At 41.6% G+C, this 15,221-nt stretch overlaps 1 protein-coding gene across 6 annotated transcripts in view; it reads right to left on the bottom strand.

The window, feature by feature from the left end:
• Positions 1 to 11,300: 11,300 nt before the first annotated feature.
• PEX14 (peroxisomal biogenesis factor 14) overlaps positions 11,301 to 15,221 on the bottom strand; it is a 112,902-nt gene continuing 108,981 nt past the window's right edge. For all 6 annotated transcript variants that reach the window (XM_033922066.1, XM_033922063.1, XM_033922062.1 and 3 more), the window contains exons 7-9: positions 14,138 to 14,235; positions 13,119 to 13,210; positions 11,301 to 12,879 (exon numbers count right to left, since the gene is read on the bottom strand). In XM_033922066.1, the coding sequence (XP_033777957.1) occupies positions 12,459 to 12,879; positions 13,119 to 13,210; positions 14,138 to 14,235 (611 nt within the window). In that variant the 3' untranslated portion in view covers positions 11,301 to 12,458. The remainder of the gene's footprint in view (positions 12,880 to 13,118; positions 13,211 to 14,137; positions 14,236 to 15,221) is intronic.

Raw genomic sequence — 15,221 nt, 5'->3', positions numbered from 1 at the left:
CAATACAAGGCTAAAAGGGAAACATATGAAGAAATACAGATTTAAATAGTACAAGATTGCACTGCTGCATTGCTCGAACACAAATGGCCATTCTATTTGTTATGCGTGAAGCTGGTGGAAAAGAAAATGCGCTTTATATTCATATATCCTGCACAGCTAAAAGTGCACAGTCATGGCCAATAGAAAGGTTCTGACACAGCATCAGTGGCAGAGGAATATATCAATAGCTCAACTTTGCAAGTGACAAATGCCAGCCAAAGTACCTGAGGAGCACGTGGGACAGTAATGTTAGTAAGAGACTCTGTAGAAACTGTGGTTTTGAAGTAGGATATAAACTGGCTAGCACATTGTGATAACTCTCTTTGTGTTAAGGGGCTGACAGTGGTGGGAAGGCCCTGAAACATTATGGAACATGATTGGCAGCTCCAGTTCTAGTATGGAGAAGTGGCCCTACGAGGATCTGAAGGGGAATGGGGGTCTAGGGGACATTGTGTTTCATAGTATGATGTTAAATACTTTTTGTCACTCTGCATTAACTTAAGAGATTTAGTAAGTGTGGTTAAGTACAAGAAAAGCTGGCCAATACATGTGTTGAGAAATATGCAGTGGAGAAACCATGATGTAGAATCCTGAGTGAGGCTGGGCAACTGGGGACTGTATAGAAACTCACTGTTTTCTTCATATCTAAACACACTGCTGTATAGGGAGTGAGACCATTAGTCTCTTGGAATGTGATTGGTTAAAACCTTACTGATAAAATGAGCAACAATAGTCTCTCAATTAAAACATCACCACACTGATTTGGCATGCTTACAAGAAACTAAAATAATGGACAAGGAGCATACCAAGTTAGAGCGTGGCTGGGTTGGCAATATGTATCATATATCCTCTTCAAAAAATGGTGCGAGTAGCCCTATTGATAAGGAAAGGTCTTCCATGTGCTGTAGAATTGATAACTAAAGATACTATGGGAAGATATCTATTGGTAGAAGTATCTTTAAGGGGAGACACTAGTGAACCTGGGCACTCAAGACACCAGAAGTTCCTGTGCTTTTGGTGGGTAATTTAAATCAAGTCCTTCAGCCGGAGCTGAATAAATCTGACTCTGGGAGAGGAAGACAATAAAATACATCCCATGGAATCTCATACCTATGCCTTCTGCACCCGATGGACAGACACTACACACACCAATCTAGAGAATACAATACCTTTTCTAGAATAGACTAATATTAGCATCAGAGTTGCTATGCACTCTGGTGGAGGGGGCATAAATAGGTTCGTTAGAAGTTTCAGATCACTGCCCAATTTGGCCCATGCACAAGGAGAATTTGGATCGCATGTAAATGAGGCCTTGATAACATTAATACCAAAACCAGGTAAACCAGCACAAGAAGTTGAATCTTATCACTCAATATCGCTTATAAATGTAGATGCTAAAATATTTGCAAAAATTTTGGCCCATAGACTAGCCCCTTTTCTACCCACAATGATTACACCAGAACAAGTGGGGTTTGTTGAGTAGACATTTGGTCTTAAACGTCAGTAGGGTATTGTTCGCTGTGTCCAGAGTACAGGCAGGCAATATACTGGGTATTTTAGTGTAGTGGATGCAGTCAAAGCCTTTGACAAGGTCAACTGGCACTACCTGTTCCAATTTCTCCAATATGTGGGAATACAGAACTAGTTTTTAAAAGTCCCTAGAGCATCATTGATTGTAAATGGATATACGACACAGATTTTCCTGATAGAGTGACATACAAAGCAGGGATGCCCACTGTCCCTACTCCTTTTTTTGTTAAAAACAATTCTTAAAGACAGCAAGGTGGAGGATTTGCCAGAGGGTGGTGGACAGCTCTGGGTGTTGGCATTTGCTGATGACATCCTATTAACATTAGTAAAACAACATAATTCTCTAATTAGGACCCCCAACTATGTTGGATGAATTTAATATGTACTCAGGACTAGAACTAAATAAACAAGTCAATAGTAATGCTCCTACACAACACAGTTTGGTGGAATGAGGAGGGGCCTCTACCCTTATAATGGGAATCACACTGTTTAAAATATTCGCAGGTGAAAAATTCCTCAAGATTTAGTCTAACTGTATAATTTGACTATCAACTCACTGATAAGCACGATCCAAAATTCCTGACTCAGCATCCTGACTCCTCCTTGCTCTGATTTTCAGATGAGATTACCCCTCCCCCCCTCGTATTTTCCCTTTCTTGGATTACTTTACGGTTTTAAGATGGATTTCTTACCTTCAGCCCTCTTGTCCCAGTTAATCTTGTTAGTCTCATGTATGTTACCCTCCTTTTTAGTGATTTACCTGTTTAAATAATTTTATAATGTAAAACCGCCTAGAAGTACGATAGGCGGTATTTCAAGTTTTTAATAAACTTGACAAACCTGAAGGTATGGAGACAATACTCGCTGTCCTCAATGGATAAAATTGCATTGTATAATAGGATGGTAGTACCTCAATGGCTGTATATCTTTCAAACTTTGCCTTTGATGTTGCAGGGAACAAATGAACAAACCTTGTGTAACGCATTGACGGGGTATTTGTGGGTGGGTGGTAAGGCATGAATATCTCTAGAAACTTTGCATTTGCCACGAGACCAAGGAGGTCTGGGACTACTAAGTATTAAGCAATTTTCTGTGGCATGCCAGTGAATGGTACTGTAATATTAACCATTTCTCTAACACTGAAGTGGAACACTTATACACCATTAAAAAAACTCAGATATATTGAAAATCAAATGTGTACAATAGTAAACACTTTCAATAACGACTACAAAGGTATTCAAAAGTGAAGTGTAAGAACAGTAAAGGCTCTACGCCTTATAAAAAATGAAGGAAAAAGCCTCAGAACATGCCCTTCCACCTCCACAAAGGTGGATAGTAAAAGGTGGTCAAGCGGTAACCTCACTGGCAAAAAACCTTCAATAATTACTGGGCACTTGAGCTTAAAAATGTGCTTCACTAGTAAATAAAACTGATAGAGGAAAAAATCCACTTATCTTCTGCTGATTGGCACACCAACGAAGGCCAGCGTTTCACCGATAGGCTACATCAGGGTGTATCCCAACCGATCAGGCTTCTGCGCGCGCACATCCTTCCCGTCGCCCGGCCTCGGCCGCGGTCTGCAGTCAGTCTGAAGCAGGACCACTTCAATTATTTACTATACACCAAGCATCAACCCAAGGTTTGAAAGATAAAGGGGATATATACTTCAAACCAATGCACCTAGCTTGTAGAAGAGTATGCAATCTTTTACAATTAACCCTGTACACATGGAGATTTTTTACCAAGCATCACACAGATAGCGTTTCAACGTTGGGCGCAATGGGGAATAAAGTATGTTTTTCAAGTAACAATAGATCAAGGGCACATGAAAACTTTTGGATCGCTTAAACAGGAATACAAATTATCCTCTAAGGCAGGGCTGCCCAAGTCCAGTCCTTGAGCTCTACCGGCAGGCCAGGTTTTCAGGATATCCACAATGAATATGCATGAGAGAGATTTGCATACCAAGAAGGCAGTGCAAGCAAATCTTTCTCATGCATATTCATTGTGAATAATCTGAAAACCTGGCCTGCCAGTAGATCTCGAGGACCGGACTTGGGCAGCCCTGCTCTAAGGACTGGTGCAGTTACCAACAACTTCAGCATTATGTGCAAACTCTACTTAAGGAGGCCTTGGAAGAAGCAATTCAAGGACAAATAGCGGAGAACCTTTGCCTAACAGTACAGGCTCAGCAGATTCCTTTGAGATACCACAATAAGATGCTATAATAATTAAGAGAAGAACTGGACTAAGAATCCCTTGCATAAAGTTAGTCAAGGGATTTAGAATGTCAAGTGACTGAAGAAATGATAAAATGGAATATTACAATGTAGTAAACTAACCCCCCCAAGCCACAGATTACAAAATTAACTATAAATTTATGTTGAGCTCCCAATAGTGCTTAAAAAGCAAAATTTGGTAACACAGATGGCTGCCCGAAATACCAACAGCCAGGAATCACGCTGGGGCACATGTTTTGGGCCCTGTCCAAAAATCATGGCCTTCTGGAGGATGGTAACAATACAAACATCAAGTTGGTGGACAATCGTGTGGAGGATGCAACCAACGCACTCATTCTTAGACTCAACAAGGCAACCCATAAAAATAGAAGGCTAGCAAGCTTTCCAGTATACAGCAATTTTGGTGGGAAGGAAAACGTTGAGGATGTTTATAGGGTCCCTCAAGATAAGTGCTTATTTATATTATTTCTTTGGTTTATTGGTTTTTCACAAATGAGTATATGAGCAAATTTAAGTGTTTTCATATGCAATGATTGGATGGTAAGTTTTTCAATAGGGATAACATCCCTAGAAGAGCTTCATGTCTCTGAGCATATGATAAAGATCATTATATTGAGTATAAGATAATTTCAACACATGGTGTAAAACTGATATATGTATGAGAGATTATCAGTCATTCCTTTGGTTCTCAATTATATCCCTATTTCATGTGATCAAATTATTCCTTGACACCCAGCTTTTGACTGTAAGCAGTGCATTGGCAAATGAACTATTTTGGAGGTACTAGCATGTGACCTTTAAAGTTAATAAAAAGAGTTAAACATTAACTTGGTAATGGCAACATAAACCTTTTCAGTACTAAGCATACTGTAAATTAATGCTCTACAACAGGGGTTCTCAACAAAACCTTGGGATACACCATGATAATTGTGTTTTCAAGATATCCATAATGAATATGCATGAGGTAGATTTGAATACAATGGGAGTAGTGCATGCTAATTTATATCATGTATATTCATTGTGGGTATCCTGAATAACTGACTGGTTGACTCTGTCTCAAAGATGGATTGAGAAATCCTGCTCTACAAAACTACCGTAATCACTAAGGACTTAGAGCAGGGGTTCGCAGTTGTTTCCTTGGGATACACCCAGCCAATTAGGTTTTCAAGATATCCACAACTGATAAGTTTTATACTGACAGTATATCAAACTGAACTGAACTGATTTGCATGTAAATTTATCTTATGCATATTCATTGTGGGTAGACTGAAACCTGACTGGTGGGGGCATCCTGAGGTCTGGGTTGACCTAGGGCAAATCTATCATGTCAACACTAACTTCCAAACCAAGAACCCTACCTCTGAAAAGGCAGTGCACTAAATCTTACAGTGGTCCTAAACCATCAGTACATCTATTCGGAAAACTGAACAAAACAAATTAGAAATAGACAATTTATGCTAACAGAATATCTGGGACATATGAAAACAAAAATTAAACTGAAACCCCAGGAAGCCAGACCTAACTGTAAACCGCACAGAAGGCTACAATGTGCGGTGCATCAAGCTTTAATAGACTTGGACTTGCATGTAGCACAACAGAGAAATAGAAAGAGATGTTTTCCCCTAGGCAAAATATAAAGATTGATGTCAGGGATGATGTTTGTGGGTGCAACTAGGGCCAGAGATGGTTCCAAGCCTGCCTGAAGCTAAAGACAGTTTACAGATGTAAAGTAAAGCACTATAAATGCAGGACGGGAAAGAAATAAACACCCAGATGCACATTCCAAAGTCTTAAGTAAAAAGAGACTAAAATCCTTTTTTTCTATCATCATCTAGTCATTTTATTTTTCTAATTGTGTTGGTCCCTGACTCTAGTTTAGGCTTTCCTGTTTTTCTTCAAGTCCATCTGACATTTCTTCTACAGTGGGAATTAAACCCTGTGCCCCTGGTTCTCAGGCCACTGCACTAACCGTTAGGCTACCCCAGTAGGCTGCAGAGTCTCCTCTTCACATGATAATCTCAGGAACACCAGAATCATAGAGGGGACTTGTTTTATGGAATACTGAAGGGAAATGGCAAACAGATTTATTAACAAATGGAAAAATGTGTTTAAAATAGTTTAAGTTTCTTGATAGTTTTGTGTGTAGATGATTTATATAAACGTTGTATTCTATTTTATGTTATTTCAACATAGTATACAGTATTATTAAAGATTTACAAGGTAGGAACTTGTAAGTTCTGCCTTCCTAATGGCTACAGAAGCCTTCAAAAGGCAGAGGAGTCCCATGTTACTAGCATTTCACAGTAATGGCTAGTCACGGGAAGCTCATTCTATGGCAGAGGAGTCCCATGTTACTAGCATTTCACAGTAATGGCTAGTCACGGGAAGCTCATTCTATAACAGGGCACTAGACACTGAGACCCTAATTCTACAAATGCTGCCCACATTAGGCCCTAACTAAGCAGCTAGATCGGTGGTGCCTAGCCAAATTCAATAAAAGATGCCTAGCAGCTGATTGACAACCAAGCCGAACGGCACAGTTTATAGAATATGGCCCTGAATGCACCTATGTTATAACAACAACATATGAACTTGGATGCCTTTATAGAATTAACCTTCCCGAAAGTCCCTGCATGCTCCAAGGCATGTATTAGCCAATAAGAATAGGGTATTTTATGCACCCAACCCCCATTGGGTGTTTTTCAGCATTTACAGCAGGTGTAAGTGCTGCGTTCAAAGTGAGGCATGGCATTTGGAAAGGGTGCTCCACGCAGAGCGCCCTTTGCAGAATTCCAGTTCAGCACAGATCTTCCCATAGCCTCACTTTGGGCATCATTTATAGAATTTCCCCCTTTATGTGCAGATCCCAGTTGTACCTGGAGGGCCTGCAAATGAATTTTAAAAAGGAAAGCTGCACAGTTTCCCTTTGAATCATTGGGAACGCAAGTGCTTGTTTATCCGCATATTTTGCACATCCAACGTACATGAAATAAAGTACTAGTAGAGATTTTAAAAAGAAATCTTGTGTGCTGCACTCTTCTGGTACAGCTAAAAGTAAAGTATGTGTAATTTAGATGCAAGCATGAGGAAGTGAGGGCAGGAGCTACTTTCCAAACAGTTTGTGTGAAGCCTCTTAAAAACTGTCCCTATTAGGGAATAATGTTATAAACAGCCTAAGTGTGCAGAACAGTGTTACACATTTATATGTTGGGGGGGGGGGGGGGGGGAAGAGGGCATAAAAGCGAGTGCTTGGAAAACATTGCATCTACTGTTGTGTGAGATGGGCATAGACGTTTCTGAAGATGGAGAATGAGCAAATGGCAATTCTTATTGGCTAATACATGCCTTGGAGCATGCAGAGGCTTTCAGGAAGGTTAATTCTATAAAGGCATCTAAGTGCATATGTTGTTGTTATAACATAAGTGCATTCAGGGCCATATTCTATTAACTGTGCCATTTGGTATAGGGACAGTTTTTAAGAGGCTTCACACAAACTGTTTGGAAAGTAGCTCCTGCCCTCACTTCCTCATGCTTGCATCTAAATTACACATACTTTACTTTTAGCTGTACCAGAAGAGTGCAGCACACAAAAGATTTCTTTTTAAAATCCCTAGTAGTACTTTATTTCATGTACTTTGGATGTGCAAAATATGCGGATAAACAAGCACTTGCGTTCCCAATGATTCAAAGGGAAACTGCAGCTTTCCTTTTTAAAATTCATTTGCAGACCCTCCAGGTACAACTGGGATCTGCACATAAAGGGGGAAATTCTATAAATGATGCCCAAAGTGAGGCTATGGGAAGATCTGTGCTGAACTGGAATTCTGCAAAGGGTGCTCTGCGTGGAGCACCCTTTCCAAATGCCATGCCTCACTTTGAACGCAGCACTTACACCTGCTGAAAATGGTGGCAAACAACTAATGGTGGTTGGGTGCATAAAATACCCTATTCCACAACATTGTACCTAATTTCTGGCAATGCCCCTCTCCCTTTTTAGTTGCTTTAAAATTTAGATGCACTTTTTATGGAATAGGGCACAAGGCATATCTTCATACAAATCCAAATGAGAGTGCAAGTTAACTCCAATTATTAACAGCTCATTTTATTAGTTTGCGAGCAGATCTGCGCCCAAATTTTGGTGACCTATCTGGGGGATGGTGCTTAGTTTAAATATCACCCCAAAAGGTAATTAAAACAATAGAACAACCATATAATTCAATGAGTGTCCGTACTCGCTCACCTTCTTCCCCCCTTAAGACCACCTAGATATAAGGATACCAAAATGATTCTCACTCTGCCAACAGTGCTACCACCAGTTAGTGAGGGGTTAACCTACGGGAGCTAGTTTTGTAGAGAATGGAGATTATTGTGACTTGTGTTCTAAATGTAAGTTAAAAGTATTCACTTATGAGCTCCCTGACTGCTACAGTGAAGTACTTTGTCCCTTCAGCAAATGTTTTCACCTTATTTGGAGAAAAATTTGTAAATTTTTTTTTTTTTTAACTGAAAGACTTTTTAATGGGATTTTCTGCCCTTACTAAAGTCAGTGCCTTTATTAGGTATAAGGTCTGAGCTGTCTTCTCTCTGTCGAATGCAGCTCCAGTGAGTGTCAATAACTCTCAGCTGACTCCCTTTTATCAGCAGCCTATGGATGACAATTTCCCTGTCATCTTCTCCCTCACTTTACCGTTACTACATCTCCCTCTCTCTGCCTCCCCTGGCCCCAGACTTAAGATGACAAAAATTGCTTTTATTTGTTGAGGGAAGGATAGCAGCACCTTACCTATATTAGCAAATTATAGAGCATCTGGGAGTAAGGAGAGGGAAACATTTCTCTTAATTGCCCTTTCTTTGATGGAGAGAGCCTTCGTGATCACTGTGATCTTTACTCAGGGTTCAATTCCACTCGAACAGTTTCCTCATAAAAAGAATTAGCAGCATGCCTTCTGCATTTCACACTGGATACTACTGGACTTTTGGGGATGAGGATATGAGAAGAGAACTTATAACATATAGTAGGTATCAGCTCTGTTTGAGATACATTCTTCCACAGAACACAGGAAGTGGAGGATAAGGTAAAACATTGGCCTTCCCTCCTTCAGCAAGTACACCAAAGACTGCAGCAGCCTCTGTGACCAATGCTCTATCTCAGAAGTTCTCAATCCAGTTGGTGGGACATGTCCAGCTAATCAGGTCTTTGGGATACCACAATAAACATGAATAAGTCAGAGTTACATCCAACGGAGGTAATGTATGCAAACTTATCTCATGCATAGTCGTTGTAGCTTTCCTGAAAATCTGACTGGCTGGGTATGTCCCAAGGACTAGGTTCAGAACTCTTGATTTAGCACTTATTCCCTGCAATGTTGCCACACCCTCCAACTTTAACTTACAGTGTTATGACAAATTTGCTTCTTTATGGCTAACAAGTCACTGGCCATATATTGAATAAGCAATCTTCGATCTCCAGCAGTAGGGTAAGTTCATATTTCAAAGCCTCAAAGAAACTTTTGCAGAGAGGGTGTCCTTCCTCTCTGAACAGAAGGAGCAGTCTGCCATCTAGGAGGAGTGGCCTAGTGGTCAGAACCACTGTCTCAGCACTCTGAGGTTGTGGGATCAATCCCTGTGACCCTGGGCAAGTCACTTAATCCTCCATTGCTCCAGGTACCTTAGGTAGATTGTGAGCTTGCCAAGACAGGGGAAATACTTAGAATACCTGAATGTGAGATGGTATTGCGAAGGGCGGTACCTTAATAACAGTAATAATTTGAAATTGAGGGAAATAGAGGAGCCCCTTCCCACCTTTCCTCATCGATATACCAGTGGCTAAAGGACTAATCTTCAGTCCTCTGCTTTCTACTCTAATCATGGCCTTTTTAGGGTCCTTTTTCTCTTCCTCCTACACCTCCCCCATTAGCTCACTCCTGTGTCCTATCCTTCTTTCCCATCTACCACATGGCCACTTCCGGAGCCTCTCCTCTCCCTCCTACCACCTCTCCTCCTTGGGTCCATTCTTGGATCCTCTTCCTCCTACCCTCCTGGTCTCATCCTCATTATTTTTTTCTCTCTTCCATAGATTGTTCCCTTATTCTTCCCCTGCTCCAGGCCTTACCTTATTTGGCAGGAAGCTAATTTCAGTATTTTGGTATACCAGGAGCAAATCAAGGGTTTTTACCCTAATTACCTGATTTGGGGCATATATCGGAGATTTTGGAAACTTCTATAACAAAAACTGAGGAAAGGGCTACCTTGCTCATCTTATTTGTATTCCAACAAGATCTTAACTCTGTATTGAAGCTTTATTATCGCAAAACCCAAGCTCCTTTTATGGGACAGCGTATTTGGATTTTTCCTGATGTTAATAAAGAGACACAAGAGAGATGAAAATTGTTTCTTGTAATGAGGAAAGAAGTGAAAGAGCTTGGAGCTACTTTCCAACTGGCTTATCCCTGGCTTTATACAATATTTAGGGACGAAATACACCTTTTTTGTTCCAGAACACCTCAAGAACTTTCTAGACTTGAAGAAGATCGTCAGGGAATAAAATGGGTACTATAGTATAGGCGGAGTCAATCTGTAAAGCCATTGCTTGTTATTTGATTTATGTATTAATTATTGAAGTCCTATAGTTAGACCCATTAGTTTCTGATCTTAGGGGTCTAAGAAGAAGATGTATTATTATTATTGCTTCATAAGATATTATCACTAATAATAAAACCCTAAGCGTGCATGCGCACTCCTACCTGCGTGATCCGTAGCTCCATGGCAGGTAGGAGTGCACATGCACACTTAGGGTTTTATTATCTTGGGAAGAAATGCCTAGGGACTCCGAAGCGCAGAGGGGCGGCAGCAACAGAGGTGGCGCGGACCGACAGATGGCATCGGAGGAGAAGCAGCGGCACTGGTGGCAGGAGCAGGAGCTCTGAAGGGAGTGAGACCAGGGAATTGCCGTGAGGCAACAGGTGGCGGAGGAAGAGGAGCAGCAGCAGTGGCACTGGTGGCAGCAGCAGGAACTCTAAGGGAAATCAGGGGGGAGGTAATAGGAAGGGAGGTCTACTTCTGGACAGGGGGAGCAGGGAAGGGGTGCTGCTGGATATGGGGGGAGGTAAAAGGAAGGGAGAAGGCCTACTGCTGGACAGGGGGAGCAGGGAAGGGGTGCTGTTGGACATGAGGGAGGTAAAAAGAAGGGAGAAGGGCTACTGCTGGACAGGGGGAGCAGGCAAGGGGTGGTGGTGGACAGCCGAGGAAAGAGAGAAACAGAAAGAAAGAAAGACAGACAGAAAGCGGCCAAGGAGAGAGAGAGAGAAATAAAGACACACACACACAACACCTGTTAATGTAACGGGTTAAAGACTAGTTTGTAATATTTTCTTTGTTTCTTAAACAAGTGTAAACTGCTTGCTAATATTTTCAAAATGAAATTAAAAAAAAAAAGAACAAAAATTTTGGGTAGGACATACACCCACAGTCTTGTGGAGGCTCTGCTTGCTTTCCTGCTCAGCTTTCCTATTACCGTGGAAACCTTATGAGGGTCGGGGCTGGTGTGAGTTCATGCTGGCTCCCAGATCCCTCAATTAACTTTAATATTGAAGTCAAAATGCTGCAGCAGATTGTTCAGAGGAAGGCCTGGCCTTGGGATGACTTCTGCTAAGCCTGAAATGCTACTGCTGCAACTGGGCACTGGGTCCCTTTCTTGCATGCCCCTTTTACCCCAAACAGTGCACAGACTGCTTGGGCAGAATTTACACCACTGATCTTCAGTACAGGTGTGCTTTTCTTTCATTCTCAGGTAATGAAACTGCAATCACATTAAGGGAAGGAGCTCAGGGGATCCATGCATTTACCCCATGCCTAAAGACTTTGCTTTCATGCATCTTGCTGGGAGTAAAATTGGGATAAGTCTTTCATTAATAATTTTTTCCAACTCGCTCTATGTGAGCACAGAGATTCGGGCAGAATGGAGATAAACAGTGATAACTCATTTATTACAATTATGTACACTTGTATTTTATCCTGATAAGCTCTATATAGTAGCACACCCATGAGCAATGTTTGGTTGGTGATGAAGGACGCAGCTGATGTGATGGGGTGAGGATGCTATAAAGGAGTGATGCTCCCCCTGTTCCCTGTTTCAGCATGAGAAAAAGATGGCACCTCTACACTTTAGGTCATTACAGCAAATAACTCTTTGGGATTTCAGAGCAAACCCTGTATTACAGAAGGCATCACAACACGCCAGGGAGAAGAGGCCCCAGCTCATATTACAGGAGATGGCATGGCGCTTTGGGGAATTTGAAAAATGTCCTCGACCTTCCAGTCTAGTGTTATAGAAGATAACAGGGATGCTGGGGAAGGGGGGGGAGTGAAGTGAGACATTATTCTCTCTCTTCTGCATCACAGAGAATGTCAGGAAGAAGGAGGACTGCTCCTCTTCCTCCTCCCCCCACCCCCCCCCCCCCCCCCATTCTACAAGAAGCTGTGTTGCAGTGTGTAAAGGTGAATGGAGGAGAAAGGAAAACTTCTTCTGCAATGGAGCACAGGAAGGAGAACCATTCCCTCCCTGCTGCATAAGAGGGTGCCAAGGTGGGCTGTGTGAAAAATTACAAGAGAATCACTCTGCTTTCTTCTGATGACACCATAGCAGTCATCCTAATCAATTTCATTTTCATTACTGGCACCTTCTGGCCGCCGGAGCTTTTCCACCTGTTCATTGATCTGTCCGTCCCCTCCTCGCCGATCCTCTGTCTGCACGCCCCGGCAATCTTCCTCATCTACCTGACTAACATCCTCCTCTTCCTCCTCCTCGCCCTGAACTTCCATTCTAACCTGCCCTTTCACATCCATTTCTTCTTCTTCTCCTTCTGTGCCCAGCAGGTGACAGTTGACCGTAGCTCCTTCTGGGCTGTGGTTTTCCTTCACAGGGGAGGATGAGGTCGATTCATTGCTGACAGGTGAGATGTCACTGCTGCTGTTGTGGTTGAGTAGCGTGGTAGTGGAACATGTGGGGGCTTTCACAGGGATCTGCCAGGAGGGAATCTTGGGTGCAGATGGTGAGGCTGGGAATTGTCGCCTGTCAACATCCAAAAAAGAAAGAAAAGCAATATTAAAGAGGCCAGTCTGTTCCAAATCCTATCTTCCTGCAGTCTTAGCCATTATGAACAAGCATACATCAGCCAGGAGTCCATTAGATAAAACAGAGCAATATTCTGTCTCAGCTTATACCTGTGAAATTGAAACATCAGATTGCTTTCTGGGTATTGTAACACAGCTCCCATATCCCCTCTCCCAAAACACACACAAAAAGAGTACCTGTTTAGCAGAAGGCCTTTTAGTGAATAAATCTCTGATTTCAGTTCATTTATATTCTGGGATTCCATGATCCAATTGGTGGATGATGAGGCCTGAATAAAATATGAAATGTGAGATGTGCTGCAGTTCAATCCTGTAGAAAACAGGCATTTCTGTAGTCTTTAATTCTTTTAATTGGATCATCTTAAGAAATAGCCAAAGAGGAAGTTGTGACACTGGGCAAAAGAACTGACTTGGCTTGGAATACTGATATACATTTTTCTCTTGGATAATATTCCATTAGTAGCTATAAGCTGTCACAAAGCCTACACAGCAGCTGTTTGCAGAATAGTGGCTTAGGTCAAGAGTGCTCTTTCTACCGTACTCTCTTACGGGTTACACAAACCCTGATATTTTGGTTCATACAAAAGAACTGGCACTAAACCTGTATGGTTTACATTTTTACAGTGTGAGAAATAAAATTTCTTTGTAGACATGGAGTTGGGGTTAATATCTGTTCTCTAAATCTTGGATCGGTGGCATGGATTGTTGCTACTATTTGGGTTTTTGCCAGGTACTTGTGACTTGGCTTGGCCTCTGTGAAGATGGAATACTGGGCTAGATGGACCATTGGTCTGACCCAGTAAGGCTATTCTTATGTTCTTATGTGAGCCAAGTATAGGATAATCAAGCCATTGTTACATCATTGATGAGGTTGGCTCTTAGGCACTGGTGGAATGAAGCATTATGACATCACAATCTCAGCTTTAGAATGCTGTTACTACTTGGGTTTTTTGCCAGGTACTTGTGACTTGGATTGGCCTTCATGAAGACTGGGCTAGATGGACCATTGGTCTGATCCAGTAAGGCTATTCTTATGTTCTTGCATCTTTAAACATGTTCTGTTGTAGAGTTTGGAAACAAAGGGGTAGATGGGGAGTACTAAAGGAGGAACAGTTTCTGGAGGTCACCCAAAAGTATACCCGTTCTATGCACTGGCCACTTACAGATGGATCCCCAGAAAAGGGTGAAAGAAGTACCTTGGAGGTAGCTAGCTCCTGAGATAGCTCCTGGATCTTCTGTTGTTGCAGTATTAGAAGGTCCTGAACAGAGGCTAAAGTCACCTGGATCTGAGTCACTTTGGAAAAAGAAGAGATAAGAACAGGTACACTTCATTGGCAAATCAGCAGAATTTCATGGTAACAAAAATCACAATCCTACATTTGTTCTGCTTATCTTGTATGACATCTTCAGTTCATCTCAGGCAGCAAGGCTTGTTGCAAATTATAGTTTATAATTTCATAGTTTATTTTTTATTTTTTTTGAAGAATCATTTTTATTAAGTTTTTAAAATACAGATCATCACACACCAACAACCACTGACAAGAGAAAATGCTGAAACAATCGGGTCTTACGTGTCATTCCTTCACGAAAACCCACGGAAACCTAACCCACCCAACTGAACCCCCCCACCTCCCCCCCAGCACTCCTCATAGTTTATTTAAAATTTGATTACACGCCTATCAAAATTCTAGGCGAGAGTACAATATTAATAAAGATAAAGGGTACAATAATTTAAAACAAAGACATCTACAGACTAAGGACAAACCATACTGATTATATATGGGAAGGGGAAGGAAATACAATAAAGTCAAGAAAGAAAACATATAAGGAACAAACACAAGGAATGGGAAGACACATATTACGCTGCTGTATTTCTTTTAAAGGAAGAGAGACTAAGGGGCGAGTAGTGCATTTGGAAAGGGTACCCGGCGTTCCTAGACTAAACTAAACTAAACCTTAAGTTTATATATCACATCCTCTCCATGAATATAGAGCTTGGCATGGTTTACAAGAGCTTAATAAAGGAAGGTATAACACATTGGGTTTGGTGGTTGAGTTTAGGGGGAAGGAGAGCATTACATTTTTGTGAAAAGCCTAGTTTTCAGGTGCTTACGGAATAGTTGGCAGGAGACCTGATTCTGTAGAGGGGTAGTAAGGTTATTCCAAAGCCCTGTGATTCTGAAGAAGAGAGATTTTCCCAATTCTCCTGCATAGAGGATACGTTTTAGTGAGGGGAAGGATAGTTTAAATTTTTGTGTGGGCCTGGTGTTGTCAGGACTC

This window comes from Geotrypetes seraphini, chromosome 15 (assembly GCF_902459505.1).
Source record: "Geotrypetes seraphini chromosome 15, aGeoSer1.1, whole genome shotgun sequence".
Taxonomy (NCBI): domain Eukaryota; kingdom Metazoa; phylum Chordata; class Amphibia; order Gymnophiona; family Dermophiidae; genus Geotrypetes; species Geotrypetes seraphini.
Note: the sequence above shows the minus strand (reverse complement) of the source record. Positions and strands in the feature narration are given on the sequence as shown.